At 48.0% G+C, this 21,296-nt stretch overlaps 1 protein-coding gene across 1 annotated transcript in view; it reads left to right on the top strand.

The window, feature by feature from the left end:
* The window catches only part of LOC116952739 (inactive rhomboid protein 1-like), a 78,605-nt gene that overhangs the window by 42,658 nt on the left and 14,651 nt on the right, over positions 1-21,296 (top strand). Inside the window, exons 3-11 of the mRNA XM_032972351.2 lie at positions 2,113-2,243; positions 4,309-4,507; positions 7,557-7,769; positions 12,479-12,607; positions 13,360-13,508; positions 15,849-16,211; positions 18,369-18,480; positions 18,736-18,810; positions 19,689-19,850. Coding sequence (XP_032828242.1) covers positions 2,113-2,243; positions 4,309-4,507; positions 7,557-7,769; positions 12,479-12,607; positions 13,360-13,508; positions 15,849-16,211; positions 18,369-18,480; positions 18,736-18,810; positions 19,689-19,850 — 1,533 coding nt within the window. The remainder of the gene's footprint in view (positions 1-2,112; positions 2,244-4,308; positions 4,508-7,556; positions 7,770-12,478; positions 12,608-13,359; positions 13,509-15,848; positions 16,212-18,368; positions 18,481-18,735; positions 18,811-19,688; positions 19,851-21,296) is intronic.

The following is a 21,296-nucleotide window of genomic DNA, read 5'->3' as shown; positions in this document are numbered from 1 at the left end:
CGCCGCGACCCGTTTGCGCACAATTGCGGGTTACAACACCCTCCTCGGGAGGGAGGTGCATGAAAGGTGGTGACCTCAGCCAGCGGTACACATTCCTCCGGGCTCATTTGCACAATTTTCGTTCCAATTGGCACTGACAAAAACATGTCAACGCATATATTGTATTTCTAACAATACAATGCCACCTAAGGAGAGTAAGTGGGCTCGGGTAGGACACGTCGCTTCGAAGGGACGGTTGCCGGTGGTCGAGAATGATAACGCAGTGGCAGCCAAGGAGTGGAATGCGTTCAAGAGAGCGAACGTGCGCCGAGGAGATGGAGCAGAGAAAATCAGTTCGTGCGCAGGTGCTGGCTGGATTGTTTCATTGTAGGATCATGAGAAGCGGTGGCGGCTTCGAGAGGTCTTCATCCAGAAGTGGATTAACCATGGCTGATGATGATGATGATCGTCACGATGAATAACGTCACTCAAGAAAATACTGCGAGCTGATGGGATGACCACATTTTAAACTCGTCGAGTTTGGTGGTCTAAAGTCTAAACGATGTGGCCAAGACGTTCAGTTATTTTGAGCTGGTGGATTGGACAAGGCTGAGAGTATTGCACAGGACATGCGATGTAGTGATCACGTGACATGCATGCAAGGCATGAGTGGAGTCTTGCCTTCCTGCTGTTTGTGAGCATGCCTCCTTTGCATATTATTCCCACTGTGCTTTCAAGTCGTGTCCCTCCAATTCGGAGGCAACACAAGCTTCCGTCTTCAGGTGGAATAGTCACAGCAGAATATGTGTCAAGTGGACAGCTCCGAGACAGCCGGGATTATATACAGGTTAAGGGGGGGGGGGAGCCAGAAAGGGACGTGGGTGGGGGGGAGGGCTGAGTTAAGCCGCCTTTTGTTATGCTGCAGGGGGTTCGGGGGGAGGGGTGGCGCCCTGCACGAAAGCGAGTACAGCCCCATTGTTGGTTAGAAAGCAATGTAAATGGCTGTACAATTATAAAGCAGCTAAAGTTTGGCATACAACCCACTGAGAGATGGAAATGGCCGTGGCACATAACCTAGATTTTTTTCCAGTGTTTTATTTTTATTACGGTTTTTTTCCTCCGATGTTCTGTATAGTCGCTTTGAGATTACCAAATTTGAAAGGCGCTTTATGAAACGTGTATTCATTTCCAGGCTTTTATTATCAATCCATCACTGAACGAAGAACTTCCCAATGCCGGTTCGATCCCGACCGAAGTGCCGGATTTCAGAGTCGTTATTCTCGAGTTAATCACAGTCAGCCCACGTACTCCGTTTCCGAAACAATATTTTCGATTCAGTTAAACTCTTCCAGGCACTCTTCGCAATGGGTTGTTTTGTGTGTGTGTGTAGGCACATTGAGTAAATGCCGCACGACGACAAAAAAATAACTTGCAAGGATCTCCTTGTGCGTTATTGTGAAGCGGTGGCGAGGTCCAGGCTGTTGATAATGCATTTGGCGTCGCAAATAGGCAGTTTTTCTCTGCCCTTTTGGCAATGTTTGTGCCACATGTTCGCATTCCATCACGAGAAACACTACCAATTGCAGCCAACATTTGCATGGCCTCGAGCAACGTATTTTAATCACCTATAATACACTGCAGCAATTGTAACATCAGAGATAATGATGAGATCACAATGTGATCTGTGTATATCTTCTGTTCGTCATCCATCCATTACCGTATTACCGCGCAATGAGCCAATGGTCTTTGTACGCAGTATCTTAAGGAAATAATCGTCCTCTCGCAATAAGATTCACCAAATGTACAGTATACTTGCGAAACATTTACTTTTAGAAACCTTTCAAGTAAATATTTAAAAACTATTTTTTGCCTTTTAGCTGTAAAAGGGCATTTTTCGAGAGTGGTTTCGGGACGTTTCAGGCCTTAGCACTGCGGGGGAGTACAGGCAGTTTGTAACGTCTCTTACAAAAAAATATTTTCTTGACCTCAGCCATTTCAATATTTTTCTGCATGCATCCCAAACTCAGCCAGATCGTCAACTTTTCTGAAAAAAATGTCAGTTAAAAAAAACGCACGATTAAGTAAGTTGTGTGTTTGGCCTTCTTCTTCTTCTTCTTGTTCTTCCGTTCGCAGCACTTAAATCGGCTCGGGTATGGGCAGAGCCCCGGCTTGCCCCTGGCACCGAGCAAGATCTTCCCTGGCTTGTACGAGTTCCCGCATCCGTACTACCAGAGGCCCCCTTCCATCGGCCAAAGAATCCAAAGGTACCCCCCACTTGAATAAACACTCCGCCATGTTCGTAATCTCACCCTGTGGCAGAGCATGCGGCTCACGATGCCGATGTGGCAGGATGGCTCAGGGGTCAATGCCCTGAGCTGGCATCGCTGAGGATCCTGGGTCCTGGGTGGCCACCCACGATGATACTGGTTCTCAAGCTCAGTGAGTTTGTGGTCTCGGCCTGATCATCAGTAAGTGCACGAAAATAGTCACGTGGAATCGTGTTTTCACTTAATTTGGCTCATTGCAGCTCTGAAATCGAGAATTGGTTTTGATTGATGTGCAATGAACACTCTTTGTAGGATATTACAATGTATGCCTAGAGTGTGGATACGAAAAGAATAGTAACAGATACTTTTAAAGTAGTTTTGCTAGGTTCTAGTAGTATCTCTGGGGGCCCCTCATGTAACACATGGCATTGGTAGCTGCAGAGTTCCCAATTTTATTTTTCCATGTGCATGACATGATGCCAATATAGTTGTGGAAAAAATAAAACGTAAATAAAAATAAACGGGAGGTTTCAAATCTCAATCCCGGTGCGGGTCAACTCAGCTTATCATCCCTCTGAGGCTAATAAAAGTCAACAGTGGCCATCCGAAAGACCACATCGTCCAGTCATATGAATGCGGACTTTTCTTCACTAGCTTTAGGAACATTGCTATGAGGATCATCAAGTATTTCCATATGTAATCGGATTTCAATTCCTTCGATTCCTAATAGGCCTTGTGTATTTTGGATTGGGCATGAATGTAAACCTCTGTACCGTATTTACTTTACTACAAAATCAAGCATGAAACGGCACGTACTGGGATCGGGCTGCATGTGGTCGCAGTAAAATGAAACTAATTCATTTGCTGACTGTGGAATTGGCATTACACTGGCAATTATGTGCATTCCTCTTGTAACCTTTGCAGAAACTTGAAATTAACTGGGGTCCTAGCTTAAGCCCCGGCGAATATTCACATTGTACACGTCACACGGTGTACATTTTATATAAGCGGCGTAAACATCGCCACAAAAAATCTAAAGCCGTACGGTTTGATGTGTGCCTCATTGCTTTCACCAAAATGAAGCTGCCACCATCGCTGTACGATTATTGGCGCACGAACCGCCCTCTGTGTCAATCCACTGTTGGATGAAGGCCTTCCCACGCGAGTGCGGTCTTGGGGGTTATTTGACCATATTTCACCCACACTCGTCAGTGTAGGTTGAAGGGAGCGGCCCAGGACTGTCCAGGTGGTGCTATTCAGCACGCAGTTAAAATAGGTTTTTAATAGGCTAGGGGTCACAACACTGAGCTGGTCTCTCCCGAGGGCCTGGGTTCGAATCAAGGATTCAGCTTCCCGCGATTAAATCAACTTCTCAAGTGTCGAGAGATAATGGGTTTCAGCCCAGGCACGAATAATTACACACAAAACATCAATATATTTGGCTTTTCACATACTTCGGCACAGATGTCCAGGTCTGAGAATTAAACATTTCGGTTTGACTTTAATGTGACAGACACTTCATGATATATAGCAGGATGGCATGGCAAGGTTGAGTGTTCTGAGTGTGGGGATATAAGAGGTCACTTGGAGGGTTCTTAGAAGCAGTTTGGTAATATCGCCTTCAACAGGCTGCTCTCTATCTCATGAAGTGATGCACTTTGGTGAGAAAGTTCTGGCTGGAACCTTCATCTGGTGACATGATGCCGATAGCACAACTGGAATAAAATTGGTCGAAAGCAAAAAAAAGTGTTTGAATAAAATGTTCACGTGCCAACCAGATGAAAATCACTCCGATGCCAAATTAGTGTGGCACTCGTTTGCTTGAGCATAGAGGCAACTACGAGTTGGTTACGAAATTGCCACCAGCACGATGCGATATATCTGACTACATTATTAGGCCGGATTAAATTTACGGTGGAAAAAATACACGAAAAACAAATAACTCGTGGAGTATTTTATCGTGAAGTTCCATTCAAATCAAGTTTGGAGAGTGAATATTTGAGAGCCCATTTTCCCACTCGCTGCCCCGCTGCCATCAATGCGCCGTCTTTTCTCGGCGTAGCGGCCTGGCGGAGTGGTTCGGCTTGGCGCAGGAGAGCGAGGCCTGGCAGCAGTGGCAGCGCCGAGGCTTGCGCCACTGCGACCGGCGGCTGGGCAAACTCAAGGCGCAGTTCCGCAAGGAGATGGACCTGCACAACCACGACTCCATCTCGCTCGCCAGCGCCGAGACGCCGCCGCCGTTCTTCGTGGGCATGCAGAAGGTGCCCCCCACACCCCCCCCCCCACTCTCACCCCCACTCTCACCCACACCCCTCTCTACTACCCGCTCGTAGCCTATGCCACGTCGATAAAGCTGCCACATTTCTGGGAGGGTCAACCAAGAAGACACGTGGTGAGCTGGCGGAACCCCTCCCTCGCTCGGTCGGTCCCGCCTACTTTGTACGTGGCCACGCCCACTCAGGCTCGCAATTGGTCGAGCCCACAGAGTGAGTTGGTTTCGTTGTGTCATGCCCTCTGCTTCTACGAACTGTGACCCCTTATTACGTTAATGGTTTATGTGTCCTGAATTTTTTTTTAAAAACCGCTTGATATTTAATTGCCATTTACCAGGACAATTCAATCTACTTTAAACGTATCTGCATTAGTTTCATGTGAAATTAAAGAAAACTCAACAAACATGAGTAGCGTCAAAGTAATTTGGCCTTTTTAGACATTGTAACTTAATGTATTACAATACTTTATAGTATTAAAGCAATACTATCTAGCTGCTACTGTGCCCTATAAAATGAGAACATTAACCCTATCCTATCCCATACCCTCATCAGTTTTGGAAGCATTAGTTTTGAAAAGTAATCAGTCTTTGAGTACATATTACCGTAGCTTTTATAAGTACTATAATGTAACACGTTGGTATATTTGGTGTTTCGAATTGCATGAATGAAAATAAATCTGAATCGGTGATTGTTTCTTATGTTGTTGAATTACCCTTCCATAATGCAATCCCTACAGCGATTGAAGGCTCTGCATTGTAAACATGTAGTACGCATTGATGTGGCAGCCCTGCCTGTCCAGTGCAGTATCTGCATCTTATGGCCCTTATGTCAACAAATATCAGAGGCAAGCCATAGCCTCCAAAAGTATATTCTTGTGGAGTCATCCGGAGAAAGAAGACAATTTTAGGGGAAGACTCTTGCGCAATCATCTTCTTCCAGACAGGCTTACTGACGTAACGATTTTACACACGATCATTAAAAAAAAATGTCGTCCAAAAATTAGAATGAAAATAAACGTATTCAACCGGAACATTATCATTAAAGGAAGTACTATTACTGCAAATAGGGGGTATTACCACCAGTGCCTGGCTTTGTGGAGGTGATGACAGTAATTCATCACTTGCCACACGTTACTCCGATGACGACGATTAGCCCTGGGGGCGCATTACGCTTTATCAGGGTGGCCATATGGGTGATGCGCGTAGCTCGAGGGCCAGAGTTTGATTTCATCATTATAATAATCACGCTCCCTATTCTGTGATTACGAGCCGGTGTGACCTCAGTATGTTGTGCGATTTCACAAGAAGTGTTACGTGCTCCTCCGATCTCTGGGGTTTTTTTTTGTTCACGATTCGTGAACGACGTGCGTCGCTTTGATAATTGCGTAACGTGTGCCGTGCCTGGCCTGTCTGCCCGTGGCCACTTCTCGCCTTGGTTCTCGGGCAAAGCAGCGGCTAGGACAAAACATCAGCTGCTGCGTTTGCAGGGGGCGGAGTTTGGGAACCCCAAAAAACCTTTACGAAATTTCAAAACAATGAGTCAGTTGCCACCGTGTGCATAACCAACAAACCTTCGTAATGTTATCATACTTGTAAACACTACCCCCAACGCCAACTCAGCACTTGGGTCAAAGTCCAGGTTTCCTCCAGAGATCAGTGAGATGCACACAAACAGACTCCCTTTCAGATGAAAAAGAGACGTAAAAGCTAGTTTTTATTACAGCATAAAACACTGTCAAACGACCATTGTTGTGCGTTCTTTTCATCAACAAAGCGTTCTTAATTTTAGCTCCGGTGACATTTGGTGATGAATGCCCAACTGGTCTTTGCCTGCAGTGAGGGTGTTTGTGTCACGGCGGGCTGCACAAGTGTTAAGACAACGGCTGTACCAGCCTACAGAAAGAAACATATTTTGTTGATCTTGCTGACATTTAGAAAGGAAAGAAATTGTTTAGGTTGCGGTTATTCGCGTAGCGTCCACGAGCCGCCGGCCGTGGAATGTACCGGTGATCATCGGATCGGCGAGAAAAGGCAACAGCTTTTGCAGAGAAGCCGTGCCGTTGTATTTCCTGCAGTTCCCATTCACACTTCCCTTCCCCCGTTGAAGGCCCTTGCGCTTTTCGGTTCGATCAGATACATCTGTAATGGAGAACACACATGTCGCTCACGTATTAATGTAAGCAGCAGTAAGATCTGCAAATTAAAAGGGGGAACGTTGATCGGTGTTGTTGGAAGTGTCAACTGTGGGGTGAGGACGTGCTGATGCGACTGAAAGAAATGCATTAAACGCACTGTGATTGACTGCACTCATTAACTTTCATCAAATAGCAATAATAAGCCACATTTCTTCGCATTCTACTCTTTTATATTTAACGGTAATATAAAGGTTTACACGAAAATAAATAGCTCACCAATGTGTTTCATTTATATTCGAAGTCAATCTTGTTAAACCCTTTAAACCAACAAATTACTGAAAAACAGACCTGTACACATTAAATTAAATTAGAAAAATAACACTTAGTTTTTTACTTCTGGAAAGAGGGCCAGCTGAGCAATATGTGGATCAACCGGCTTGAAATTTACACCCTTTTAGCTGCGTGTGTCCTCGCTAACAAACTGAACCCTATCTCATTGCTGTCGGTCCCGTTCACATTGTGCCGGCTACGAGACCCCTGGGGGGGGCCAATAACGCGTGCCTGTGTGTCGTTAATCAGGTCGTAACCTCCGGCGCGCTTGTTCCGTTACAATGCCGTCCTATCAGTGACCTTCCTAAACCTGCTCGTGGGCGTAACGGGAGGTCAAGACCACCCACGGCTACCGGCCATTCGACCCACGACCTCCTGACCTCCGCGTCCCCCCACTTCGTCACCTCGTGCTTGAGTGAACTTTACGACGTAGAAGCCCGTGGATGTTGGCCCGCAAAGCCGGCGACTAAAAATCTATTTTATTTACACGTGGAGGCACGAAACGGAGTTTGTTTTACGACGTAGGTTTTTCTCTCTCTCCTCTCTGTGGTGGTGGTGGTGACGGTGTTGCAGGTTTACGACCCGCTGGCCCGGGGGCGAGCCTTCCGCGTGGCTGACGACATGGACAGCGTGAGCGTGCCGCCAACGCCTGTGAGCCCCGGCGCTATCTCGCTCGCATCGATGGGCAGCTACCGCTCTGGCTACAGTGGGCGCGGAGTCACTCCGGGCAGGACCCGCGACTCCGGCCCGAAACTCAGCCTCAAGGCGGCCGCCGCCCTCCTCCGGGTGCGTCTTTGGGAATCGGGCCCACCACGGCGAGAAAGAAAACGCAGCGGCCGCTGAACAGGACCGCTGAGTTTAAACCGTGTCGGTTAATGACAATCGTAGCAATAATACTACAGGCAACTGTCGATCATACTCATACGCAAGAAGATCAACCGAGCTTGCGAAAAGGTTTTAAAAGTTTGTTTACATGCACCCACGGGATTTCTGGAATTCTTGTACCAGTGGAGCAGCTGTGTTTAGTTCTGAACTTCATCGCAGATCATCATCAAAAGAGTCCCTCTCTCCCTTGAGCAGAGCAGGGAGCTCCCGCACATTCTGTGTGGTTGAGGCAGCTCCAGATTGAGGGCATCACAAAAGCAAACCCATCAGCACATGGGCAGTTTACTTGGCGGTACTGGTCTCACTTGATCCATAGAATCTGTTATCTGGTGTTAAATAAAATATTTGATAAAATTGTACGTAATATTCACCTTGTCTCTACAAATTTCTTGATGAATTGCATGGAAATCACAAATATATTTTAATATGAGCCGCAATTATATGCATTGTTGAATGATAGGGCCTCTAGTGGCTGAATCGAACTAATTAGATGCAAATTAAATGGATTTAAATAGTCAAATCGTATACACATGATGAGATGCATGCATTGTGAACAGAAGAATCAATGACTTAAAGCTTTCATGACTGCATGAATTCATATTCTTGGGTCTTTCAGTAAAATCACGTAGATAGGTTCAAAGAAAATAACAAAAAATAACAAAAAACTACGACGTTTCAATCGCAACACAAGCGGTCGCAACACATGCCTACCTAAAACCTGACTCCCACCACCATCCATCCCAGAAGAATTCCCTCATCAAAATTCTACACCATAGAGCTCGATGTATTTCCGACCGTCATCACCTAGCCAGTGAACTGTAAAACATACACCAAGCTCTCAAGATGAATGAATATTCAGACTACACAATCCGTAAAGCTACATCCCCAACCGTTGAGAAAGAACCATCTGAGGACCCAATCAAAACCATCACCTTGCCATACATAGCAGGGGTCACTAAAAAGATTTCCAAAATCATGAACAAACACAAGATCCAGGTTCGATTTAACACAGTACATAAAATTTGTGATCTGATCCCATCTGTGAAGGATGTGATCTCTGACATTCAATACCCCGGCATCTACAATCTAAGCTGCGTCTGCGACAGTAGTTACATTGGGCAAATTAAGCGACATGTCTCGGACCGTGTTCGTGAACATAAGGCAGATCTGAAACACGGTAGGACCAATACCTCGGCCGTGGCTGATCATTGTTTTAATGCGGTGGGCTCACTCGAAATTGATTTCTCTAAGACGAAGGTACTTTGCAGATTGATGCCACAGGGCTTCATTTCAATCAGGTTTATCCAGACCAGTGACCGGGAAAATATTAACACACCGGCGCATCACGTCCAGTCTACAGTGAGGGAAAAAAGTATTTGATTCCCTGCTGATTTTGTACGTTTGCCCACTGACAAAGAAATGATTAGTCTATAATTTTAATGGTAGGTTTATTTGAACAGTGAGAGACAGAATAATAACAACAAAATCCAGAAAAACGCATGTCAAAAATGTTATAAATTGATTTGCATTTTAATGAGGGAAATAAGTATTTGACCCCTCTGCAAAACATGACTTAGTACTTGGTGGCAAAACCCTTGTTGGCAATCACAGAGGTCAAACGTTTCTTGTAGTTGGCCACCAGGTTTGCACACATCTCAGGAGGGATTTTGTCCCACTCCTCTTTGCAGATCTTCTCCAAATCATTAAGGTTTCGAGGCTGACGTTTGGTAACTAGAACCTTCAGCTCCCTCCACATATTTTCTATGGGATTAAGGTCTGGAGACTGGCTAGGCAACTCCAGGACCTTAATGTGCTTCTTCTTGAGCCACTCCTTTGTTGCCTTGGCCGTGTGTTTTGGGTCATTATCATGCTGGAATACCCGTCCACGACCCATTTTGAATGCCCTGGCTGAGGGAAGGAGGTTCTCACCCAAGATTTGACGGTACATGGCCCTGTCCATCGTCCCTTTGATGCGGTGAAGTTGTCCTGTCCCCTTAGCAGAAAAACACCCCCAAAGCATAATGTTTCCACCTCCATGTTTGACGGTGGGGATGGTGTTCTTGGGGTCATAGGCAGCATTCCTCCTCCTCCAAACACGGCGAGTGGAGTTGATGCCAAAGAGCTCCATTTTGGTCTCATCTGACCACAACACCTTCACCCAGTTGCCCTCTGAATCATTCAGATGTTCATTGGCAAACGTCAGACGGGCATGTATATGTGCTTTCTTGAGCAGGGGGACCTGGCAGGCACTGCAGGATTTCAGTCCTTCACGGCGTAGCGTGTTACCAATTGTTTTCTTAGTGACTATGGTCCCAGCTGCCTTGAGATCATTGACAAGATCCCCCCGTGTAGTTCTGGGCTGATTCCTCACCGTTCTCATGATCATTGCAACTCCACGAGGTGAGATCTTGCATGGAGCCCCAGGCCGAGGGAGATTGACAGTTCTTTTGTGTTTCTTCCATTTGCGAATAGTCGCACCAACTGTTGTCACCTTCTTCTTTGGTTCTTTCGGTAAAGTCACGTAGAATGAGAATAAAATAATAAATTAATAAAATAAAATAACACAATAATATTCTCACGACGTTTCGGCCACAACACAAGCGGCCTTCATCAGGTGAAGGGACGAGACTGTCTGGTAGGACAGTGCTGTTGTCACCTTCTCACCAATCTGCTTGGCAAAGGTCTTGTAGCCCATTCCAGCCTTGTGTAGGTCTACAATCTTGTCCCTGACATCCTTGGAGAGCTCTTTGGTCTTGGCCATGGTGGAGAGTTTGGAATCTGATTGATTGATTGCTTCTGTGGACAGGTATCTTTTATACAGGTAACAAGCTGAGATGAGGAGCACTCCCTTTAAGAGTGTGCTCCTAATCTCAGCTCGTTACCTGTATAAAAGACACCTGGGAGCCAGAAATCTTTCTGATTGAGAGGGGGTCAAATACTTATTTCCCTCATTAAAATGCAAATCAATTGATAACAATTTTGACATGTGTTTTCTGGATTTTTGTTGTTGTTATTCTGTCTCTCACTGTTCAATTAAACCTACCATTAAAATTATAGACTGATCATTTCTTAGTTAGTGGGCAAACGTACAAAATCAGCAGGGGATCAAATACTTTTTTCATAGCGTCGTTCATGCAAATTTCATCTCACAATCGCTGAGGAACCACATATATGTAGGAAGGCAGCTAGGTAGTGAGCCATTAGCAGCAATTGGCCAAGCTCTGCGGTCCTCTATATATCAACATGTTTTCAGCCAATCATTGCGTGTCAATAAATGGAATGGCTGCGGCTGCTCATCGCATGCCACCTAATGCAGTCTACCAGAGACCTGGATAATATTTAGTGAGAGATGAAAGCCTGGATGCCAGCCTATGCCGCTGTGATTCCATGATGTCATGACTGGCTCTGAGGTTATCCCGGTTAAAAGAGGGGGTAGCAATGTGGGCTATTTATGGCTGATCACAAACAGTTCGAATGCAGCAGATAACTACTGGCTAGAGTTCCCGGCTGGCTTGGCTCCAGTTTGGTCCTGAGGGGGTCAGGATCTGTTTCTTGTGAAGGGACATTCCCCCCACCCACTCTGGGAATATAATTTTTTTGTCGGACACACCAAAAAAATGGAGGGGGTGGAAAATTACATGGGAAAAATGTTGCCTACCATACAGTCTGAAAATAAATCTCTGGGTCATCATGGGACATAATTACAAAACATCTGTTTGTTTAAAACTACCCCACCCCCCGTTTGGTTAATAGAATGCCTCAACCAATGGCAAAACTGAGGTTGGCCTCCAAATCCCACCGGAGACGCAAACTTTCTCTAATCAGCACTTACGAGGCTGTGCACACATGTTTTAAATTTTGGCCACATTGGAGCATCCCATTTTTTATTTTCTCATTGCGATTGTTTGGAGTAGCAGGATATATTGAGTAAAGGTTTTTTTTTTCCATAATGCAGTATCGTTTGGTTGGGCAGTGCTTATCTGTGCTGACAATTCAGAAAAAGTGGTGAAAATTCCACAGCCCCATGGCTAAAGGTCAATTGACCCACAGGACAAGGTCAGTGGCGACAGACCTGTGGTGTGACCTTGTTACAAGGGGGACTAGAAAAAAACTCAGGGTGGGGGGCACGACACGGTCAGTTTTTAACAAACTTTAAACAAATGTCAAACGCTAAAACGGCATGAGTAACGATACGATCTACGCATGTCTATGATTGCATTCTGATGTAGCTCTTAGGAGAAAAGGGCTGGACCAAAAAATGTTTTACTTTAAGAATTTAGAAGGGGTGGGGTGGGGGGGGGTGAGCCCTTAGCAGGGGAGGGGCGGGGTGGGGGTGCTCAGCCCCCGACGCTACAGGGGTTGTTGAATGGCGAGTGACGCCTGAACCGGTTCCTGTGCCTCCTCTCCCTCCGCTAACCCGAACGGCAGAAGTACGGCCGAAACAACCTCCGTGATAGATACAGCACATGAGTCCTTCATCCAGCCAGCAGTGGATTAACAAGCAGCAGTGGTCATTCCCATGATTAATAATAATCGACGCATGTGGTCTCGCTCACAGTGGTAATGGACCTTTTTGTTTTTTTATTCTGAAACGACCCGCTGTTCTGCAGGGCCACACGGAGTGGGATGGCAAGCTCTCCAAGCCTAACCCCAACCGCAGGAGCTTCGCACCCTCCATCCTGCACGAGGACGAGTACTTGACCTGTATCGACGACCTGGACACGGCCTTCTTCAACATGGTGAGCCATGGATTCATACTGGTGTAAGGATCTCCGTGCGGATGGCCTACAATAATAGTTGTAAAAGATAAAGGTGCAGTCCGGAATATGTTCGCTCACGGCACTGCGTAGCCGAAGGGCCTTCAATAGAGGGAGCTCTTGAGGACCCCTCTAGGGGGTATTTTTTGGCCTACTCTTCCACGTCTAGGAAGAGGTTGGAGCGCACTTTACCCCAACCCATATGACCTGCCGATTGACTGACTATGGTGTAAATTTCGATTTAAAGCTTTCGTGACTGCAATGATTCATCTTCTTTGGTTCTTTCGGTAAAGTCATGTAGAACCAAAGAAGATGACTATGGTGTACCCTTTTATACTGCTGGGTGGTGGGCGATTTGACACGGTGTGCTATCTGGGATGGCTAGGCCGTGGTATGGTTAGGGGTGGTGTGGTGTGATGCGGGGTGACATCGTGCAGTGTCATCTGGTTTTCTGTGGAATGGGGTGAGGTTGCATGGTATGCATTCTTGCACGGAATGGCTGTGGCATGATTTGTTGTTCAGCAAGGCCGTGGTATGTTAAGGTGGTGTGGCATGATGCGGGGTGCCATGGCGTAGTGTAGCATTCTTATCGGTGGAACGGGATAAGGTGGCACGGTACGCATTGTCGCACCGAATGACTGTGGCATGGTTTGTTGTTCGGCAAGTCCGCGGCGTGGTTGCTTGGACGGTGCGACGTGACTAATTGTGGAATGTCGCTGCCCGTGCGTGTGCAGGAGCACTCGCAGGGTTTTCTGGAGGACAGGCCGTACCCGGGGGAACCCAAGGACGCGCAGAACACGGCGGACTACTCAGTGGACCGCGGTTCGGCACTGACGGGGTCGGCCCTGGACCCAGCTCAGCTGGAGAGCACCCGTCAGATGCTGTGAGTATCCGGTTACCCTTACCCAGAACCTGCTCATACCGTGTACAGTACACGAACCACACTTTTTTTTTAAATCAATGTGGCCGTGTGCTGCGCCGATGAGCCGGACACGGGGCTGAAGTGAGTGCCACTAATGTGCCACATTGCAAACGCAACATGTAAATCTTACATTGAAATCAGCAGATGTATACACGGAACGTACACTTTATATAGCATGAGGTGGCACATGTATGTACAGCCGTCTTTGTCAATTAACCGCTGGATGAAGGCCTCCCCATTCCGTGCGAGTCCCGGGCGTTATTTTACAATAGTCTACCATGCTGGTTCGTGCGAGTTGGAAAAGGCGGAAAGCGTAAATGTGGAAGCATAGTACCATAGCACAGCGGTGCATTTTCTGCACCATACTCTGTCGGCCACAACCTAGCCTCGCTTGCACCATAAGGCACCTTAAATAGTCATCACGGAATTGGCGAGAGTTGTCAATGTGTATTTAACTTGGAGGGAAAAGTTGAGTCAAAGTCTGTTTCATTCCTTATAAAGGCTGCGAGTGCAAGTGACGAATTGCCATGTTCCGTTTACGTGACAACCCTTACTAGTTGGCTGTGTCGGGTGGTGGCGGGTTTTAACGACACATTTATATATTTACACGATCTAACCCAAAAAAACTCTATTATGGATGATATTGGGTCGCGAAAGCCTACGTGTTAGCTCAATGACCAGCTTTGAGAATTATAAACGTCAGTTAAATTGTCACGTGACAATCATTACTCGCAGTGACAGGACAGATAGAAAATCGCCACCCCCCCCCCCCTTGAAGGAATTTCAGAGGTAGCTCTGTGATGTCCGCTTCCACCCGCTGTTCTCTAACTCGTTGGGTTGCACTTTTGGGCAGAAGGCATCCAAACGGACGTTCGGTCTCATGACGCGACACTGGATATCGCAATTGAGATCACGTTAGAGGGGATTTTTTTTATTTATTTGTGTCCGCACCTCCGATTGGCACTACGTACGGTGCGTAAGAAGTTCAACGTACATGCATACATGTCGTGAGGCCTTCAGGTCACACCATTTACTCGCGTCGCATTTTTCAAGCAGGCACACCCTGGAATCGGTTCAACCTCTTCTGAGGCCCGTCAGCAGGGTGTGACTTGGTACATGAATGCGAGCTGTGTTACTTTGGCATCAGAGTTAAAACTGATGGAAAACATTTGTCCAGAAGGCAGTTCTTTTTTTTTTGTGGCAATGATACAAGAGACTTGTCTGTTTTGTTTATTTTTTTGTGGTCCTAGAGGCCAAATTATATATATTTTTTAATTGCAGTTTTTCACTCAGTTGCTCTTTGTGTTTGTGGTGGGAGTGCTACAAAGTGTCGCGTTGTCATTTCGAGATGAATTTTTTTTTCAGCTTGGTTGGGCAAATGCAGCATATGCAGCCAGTTTGAACCTTGACGAAGCACTTGGCTCACGATTGGAGAGAATCGAAAAATGAAAATTCTGACCGGAGGCGACTCAAGTCCGTCGCCAATCCTTGGTGGCTAAAAGAAGAGGATCGCATTTGGGAAAATGAATCGAGGCTGTCCTGCGGCAAGACTGATCCTCCCCATAGACATACGGAATATTTGCTGCCATGGGCTTCTTACGACCAACGGCCATGAGGACCACTCAACGCTCACTTGTTCGTAGAATCACTTTGGCTTCGCTGTTTCATCGTATGAGCCCGAATGTGAAGTCACATTGTGTAAGTGTAGCTTTGTGCAAATGATCTTCTTCTAGAGTTCCCTCTGCCCAACCGCAGGTCCATGGCTCCAGCTCCATCCATCGTGTTCGATGCTGTTCCACCCCCCCCCCCCTCTTCACCTCGCAACTCCACACGCCATGGTGCTTGAGCAATCGTTTCGGGGTTAAAAGTCGAGTTCGTTTCCATTCCAAACTCTGCAGCCAGCAGTGCATCAACCCTGTGCAAGAGAACGGCCCTGGAAGATGATGTCACATGAGGTCACTTCAAAAGTTCCGTGTATCCACACTATGAGCAGACCTTTTATCTCCTGTGGCCAAAGCGTGCTGCTCACGAATCAATCAAATGGAAATGTTTGATCTCAGAGCGGGAATTTAGCCACGTGAGGCAAAATTGGCGTCGTGTACTTTTTTGTGCAGTCGCCGGTTGACCAGGCTGAGAGCCCATCAACTCGCTACACTCTAAGAGCCCAGTGTGACCTGAGGTGTTGTGTCCGCATTCGAACTTAGGATGTCGGCGTCTCCGACCCCTTGAGCCACCCGGAAGCAACCTGTGACCCGCGTCCCGCGTCTCTCCTCTCGTCACTCTCCCCTTCGCTCCTGACAGCCCCATGGAGCGGGGCTGGCGAAAGCAGCGCGAGAGCCTTGAGGGGGGCGGCAGCGGCGGCATCGGCGGCGGCACCGGCGGCGGCGGCGGCGGCGGAACCCCCGTGCAGCCCAAGGTGCCGCTGCGGCAGGAGGTGGTGAGCGTGGGGCGTCCGCGTGGCCAGCGCATCACTCCCGTCGTCCGCTCGCTGGTGCTGCAGGACCTGCGCCCGACCAGCGGGCACGGCGACGCTCACGGGCACGGCTACGGCACGGGGCTGCTGGGCCGCATCGCCGGGCACGCGAGCGTGCGGCGCAGCGGCAGCTTCACCAGCCGGGAGCACGAGGAGCGGCACCACGAGATGGAGGACTTTGAGGATCACAGGTGCGGGGAGCGGCCTGCATCAGCGTCGTCGTCAATGTACTCCGCTGTCATCGCCGTAACTGCAATCACTGCCTCCACCATCACCACCACCATCACGACCATCATCATTATCGCGACAAAAAACTGTTGCTGGGAATCAAACTCATCATGTAGGGCGCTACTCGCTGTGCCAACCGCTCCGCCGTGCCTCCACTCCACCACAAATATATTAAATGTTAATTCAACATAGGTAGACCGCAATCTACCTGGCAGGTAATACTACTGCATTTGTTTTTGTCACGTATATAAACACATCAATGTTTTGTTTGGGGACTGAGTAATGTGTGCACACTCCTTCACGGATCAGAGAGCTGTACTTTGACAAAGCGACTTGAACAAAAAAATCTTACGCAAGACGCTTGGAATTTCACGGCAGGAGGAGCGCTTACGTTACCGGGAAGCTCAGAAACGAACGTGGCAAGAGAGCGTGGGGTGTATTCGAGAAAAGGAGGTTGTTAAACATAGGGCTTGTTTTCAGGATGGAGGAGGGTAGGTCACCGACAAAGCCATTGGAGTGGCACCCAGAGGGCCAGTGGGGTAGGCCTGAAGCCTTACGGTAGGAGCCTGTTCGAGCAGACTTTGATATATCAGGGCATTGACTGGCTCGAACATCGAACAAAGACGGTCACCACATTGCGCGCTTTCAGAAGCGTTTCTGCGGCCGTCTGGAACACTCTTCCATCCGATATTGAGAAGACACTGGAGAAATGCACTATTAAATCTAGATTGAAAAACTCATTTCTTTAGAACTGCTCAATGTGTTTGGCTTGCTGTCCTTCCCCTGCACCTCCGATTAGCGCGGTGGGCCTAGGTACGGTTCTAAAAAAGTTCAACATACATATACACACGGCTGTGCAGCAGACAAGGGATCTAGCAGAATGAATGAAGCAAGCACTGGCGGAGTGTGGTAACATCGACGGCAATGGCTGCAGTGACCTCTTGAACTTAACCTTATACAACAGATATCGTTGGTCTGTTCGTGGCTGTACTGTGTACGAGGACTTCACAGCTCGCTGAGCTTTTATCCTCGTGGGGTTCTTTTTAAAGTGCAAGGCCTTCATGAATCAACGTACCGTAATCGTTTTACAATACTTTATTGAACAGCGCAGCTTCGATCATCCCCTGATGGGAGTGAGAGGTCCGATTTTCTCCAAAAGTATCGCGGTCACGCATACGACAGAGTAGTACATCATGGGAACATAAATAATCTGTGCAAGGCATTGACGCGTGACAAATGGGTGCGTTGTGTCTGTTGTGTTTTTGTTGCCATCTGCTGGAAAGGCCGTGCACAACAGCAGCAGCTGCTCCACTTCGGCTTACCCGTTCAGTATGAAGCCACAGAGGGGGATAGTGCATCCATCGTGTATGGAAGTGACAAAATAAATACGAAGCCTAAAAAAAGTTACATGTATCGATTGATGAAGCTGAGTTCTCACGAATCCGGGTCGCGGTGCGTTTCAAGAATCGTTTCGGGGTTTTTTTTTTGCGTTGCGGCGAATGTGGCTGCCACGGGTCCCTGCAGGGGCCACGTGACGTGAATTGATGCATGCATCGTGAGCCTAAGAATCGGATGGCAATCATTAGTGGAATTTCCAAGGTGGAAATGTCTTCATTGAAATTGGAATGGAGTTTGCCATTTAAAGAGTGTGTTTCATCAATTTAGTATTTTTTTTGTGAAAGCTGTTTGGTGAAGCCACTAGATTAAGACACCCTCATTGCATGGGTCACAGATCTTTTTATGTCCTCAGCGAGCTCGTGTCCGCAGCTGTGGTGGAGTGCCACGGTAACGAGATGTTAACTACCTTGCCTGGTATGCAGCAGATCATGGGTTCGATCCTGACCCTTACACCTAGAAATTTGGAGTTTGCGTGTTCTCCTCGTGATCACGTGGATTTTTCTCCGGGTCCTCCGGTTTTCCTCTCCACATTTAGAAACGTGCATTGAGAGTATTTGGCCGCTATACATCACCACATGATAAGTTACATTTGTGGGCAGGTCTCTTCTGAAAAATAACTATATAGCTAAGTGGGCCTTACCTGTCTGCAGCTAGTCCCGCTGGCAGTAAGGTCACATGTTCGTCGCGTCTCCGCTAACCATCGTGCCGTGCGTCCTTTGCAGGGCGTACTTCACCTACTGGGTCACGTTTGTGCACGTGCTCATTACCGTGCTCACCGTCACCATCTACGGCCTCGCTCCCATCGGCTTCACGCAGCAGCAGACCAGCGCCACTGTGAGTGCCGCCACCACGCAAACTCTTGGGTGTGCGATGCTCAGAGCGCTCTTAACAATGCTGTGGTTATTATTTACTTGACCACGTCACATCAATGTGGTCTTATTCTTTCGCATAAATGAGACCACGTCACCCCTCGATTGTATTACTGCTTCTTTCGTATGGCTGATGTAGACACAGGTCTAGACAGCCCAACACTGACACTTGACGTGGCCCTTTAAGAACGTGCATTCTGCTGTATTCTGTGTGATTTAGATTCTCAGGAGCAAAGGCTCCTATGAAGATGTGATATATGACCAGAGGCAAAACTTTTGGATCGGACCCAGCTCGGTAAGTGTGCACTTTCGGCCAATTCCATTCCCGCTCCAGCGTTTACAACGCGCAAAGTTTGCCCATTGGTACCGACCGGTTGCTTCTCTCGTGAACAAGTGAATATTACGGCGCATTTTACCTCTTGGAGTGGTGGCGCAATGGTTAGTGCACTGCGACCCAGCCACGGCTAACACCCGTGGCCAAGAGTGATTCTCTCTGCCAGTCACGCACCCTCCCCACCCGTTCGCCAACCCACACTGGGGGGGGGGGGGGGGGGGGCACGGTCAACCAAATCCCATGACCAACAACACGACGTGGGGGAGCCTTCGTCATTGGTGGATTGAGAATGTCAGGATTAGTTTATTTATTTATTCGTGCTCTTGCGGGAACTTCTTTTGAACGCGTTATTATACGGCACCACTGATGTACACACGTTGACATTTCCACACTCCCGCATCCATGCTCACCGCCTACACCAAAACACACTGGCCTTCCCATGCTGTACACAGCATGGGAAGGCCCTCATCTAGCAGTGGATTTACAAGAGGGCCGTACGTGCGTACGTGTACACTTGATGATGGAATGCATGGCAACGACCGCGTTTTGTCTGTGTGTGCGCGTGTGTGCGCGCGTGTGTACATGCAGCGCGTGCGAGCGTGTCAGTCATTCAACCCATGGCACCTGGGTCTGTCCCGTGAACCAGCAGGCGTTCGACACTTGCCGCGGCCTTAAAGTGCACTGAGCCTGGCACAAGCTCTATGGTGACGTCTCCCGCCACTTAAGTGACGAATGTCGGTCGTTGCTGTTGTTTGCTGTGCGCATGCATGCGCGCGTGCGCGCGTGACTGCGCCCCGCGGCGATTGATCCTCCGCTGCACGCACACCGCTCCGCCGCAGGAGGCCCTCGCGCACTTGGGGGCGAAGTTCGTGCCGTGCATGCGCCCCGACGCGGCGCTCGGCGAGACGCTGGCGCGTCAGCGGGCGCAGGAGGCGCTCACGGGCTGCTGCGTGCGCAACGACGGCTCGGGCTGCGTGCAGACGACCGGCGACGAGTGCTCGGTGAGATCCGCGCACTCAGAAACAAAAAAAACTGACAAACATTCTGGTTTGGTCGATGCAGTGGGGCTTTGGACGTCCCACTCGTTCAGGAGGGGACCGTCTGTGCTCACTGTGGCCAGAGATAGCTGTTGAGTGGGCGTGGCTATGTAGAAGTGGGTGGGGCTGGCGGTTGGTTGGAAGAGCTGCCAGCTAACCACGTGTCCCAGCGGCCTGAGTTTTGATTCCTGGTCATGGCTAATGTCACTTGTGAGTGACATCTCAAACGATTCTTGAGAGTCCCTTTTCATCAATCTCCACCGATCAACATGGTCAAACAATGATAATAGGTTTTTCTCCAAACTGAAACCTTTTACAAGGAATCGTGTCTGCATTAACCACAATGCTTGTGGTCAGAATGCAAACAAAAAACATACTCCCAAAATATATTGGCATTGTCCTTGAAACTGATTGGTCCACACCAGAGACAGCTTTCTTCGTTTTGTTTGCCAGAAAAAAGGGGGAAAACCTATGATCATATTTTGGTACTGGCAAAGGAGATCCCATGATAAAGATATGGTCAAACAAACCTAATGACTGACAGATTGGGAGGCATGCATCCATGAGTGAATTATTAATTCAAATTTCTTTGTGAATTTACTTTATAACAGACAACAGATGTAGGCAAAGGCAGCTTTTCTGCAGGAGCCCCTGAATGCTAGGTTAATTACCTAGAGACCCCATGACAACTGAAAGCAATTTCCTCCATTCCCCCCCAATTGCGCTGGTCAGTCTTCTCTAAGGAAGTTCCTTTAACTCTACCATGCACCAGGGCCTTAACGAATTAATCCAGCAAAGGGCTCTACCGTGTCTATGCTATCCGTATTTGCTGTGTTTGATCCACCCGACGCTCCTCCGCCTCTTGGTTTTGCAGCCATCTCCTCAGTGTCACCGTCGACAAAGCCTCTCCTATATTGTCGCTATCATCCAACACACGTACACAACAACAACAACAACCGCCATACGCCACTAACTGGCGGTGATGCCACCACGGTACTTTTGCCATGCTAGGTGCTCTTTGAGGCCACGTGAAGTGTCGTAGGCCCGCTGGCAGGAGGTCATGGAACAGACCCAGGTGTCATGGGTTGAGTGACACACAGGCGAGCACAGGCGAGCACCATCACCTCCACTTGTCATCCGTCACGGTGTCAGTCACCCGTTTGTTCAAGTTCAAGTGTCAGTGCCCTAAATGTCATTGTGCGTTGTATTTATTTATAGGCTGCAACATGACCCGATGCATTTACATAAAGCGGTGGTTGTGATTTATCGCAGAGTACGTCCCTGCTGGTGGCGTGTATGTATCAAACTGTCTCGCATAAGCTTAACGCAGACGCACGGAATGCTGAGACAGAGAATATAAATTGCGAGCGAGTTAAAATGTTGCCTTTCAGCAATGTAGGTCATCCCATT

Source organism: Petromyzon marinus, chromosome 3, assembly GCF_048934315.1.
Source record: "Petromyzon marinus isolate PM22_M1 ecotype Great Lakes invasive population chromosome 3, UKy_Petmar_22M1.pri1.0, whole genome shotgun sequence".
Classification (NCBI taxonomy): Eukaryota; Metazoa; Chordata; class Hyperoartia; order Petromyzontiformes; family Petromyzontidae; genus Petromyzon; species Petromyzon marinus.
Note: the sequence above shows the minus strand (reverse complement) of the source record. Positions and strands in the feature narration are given on the sequence as shown.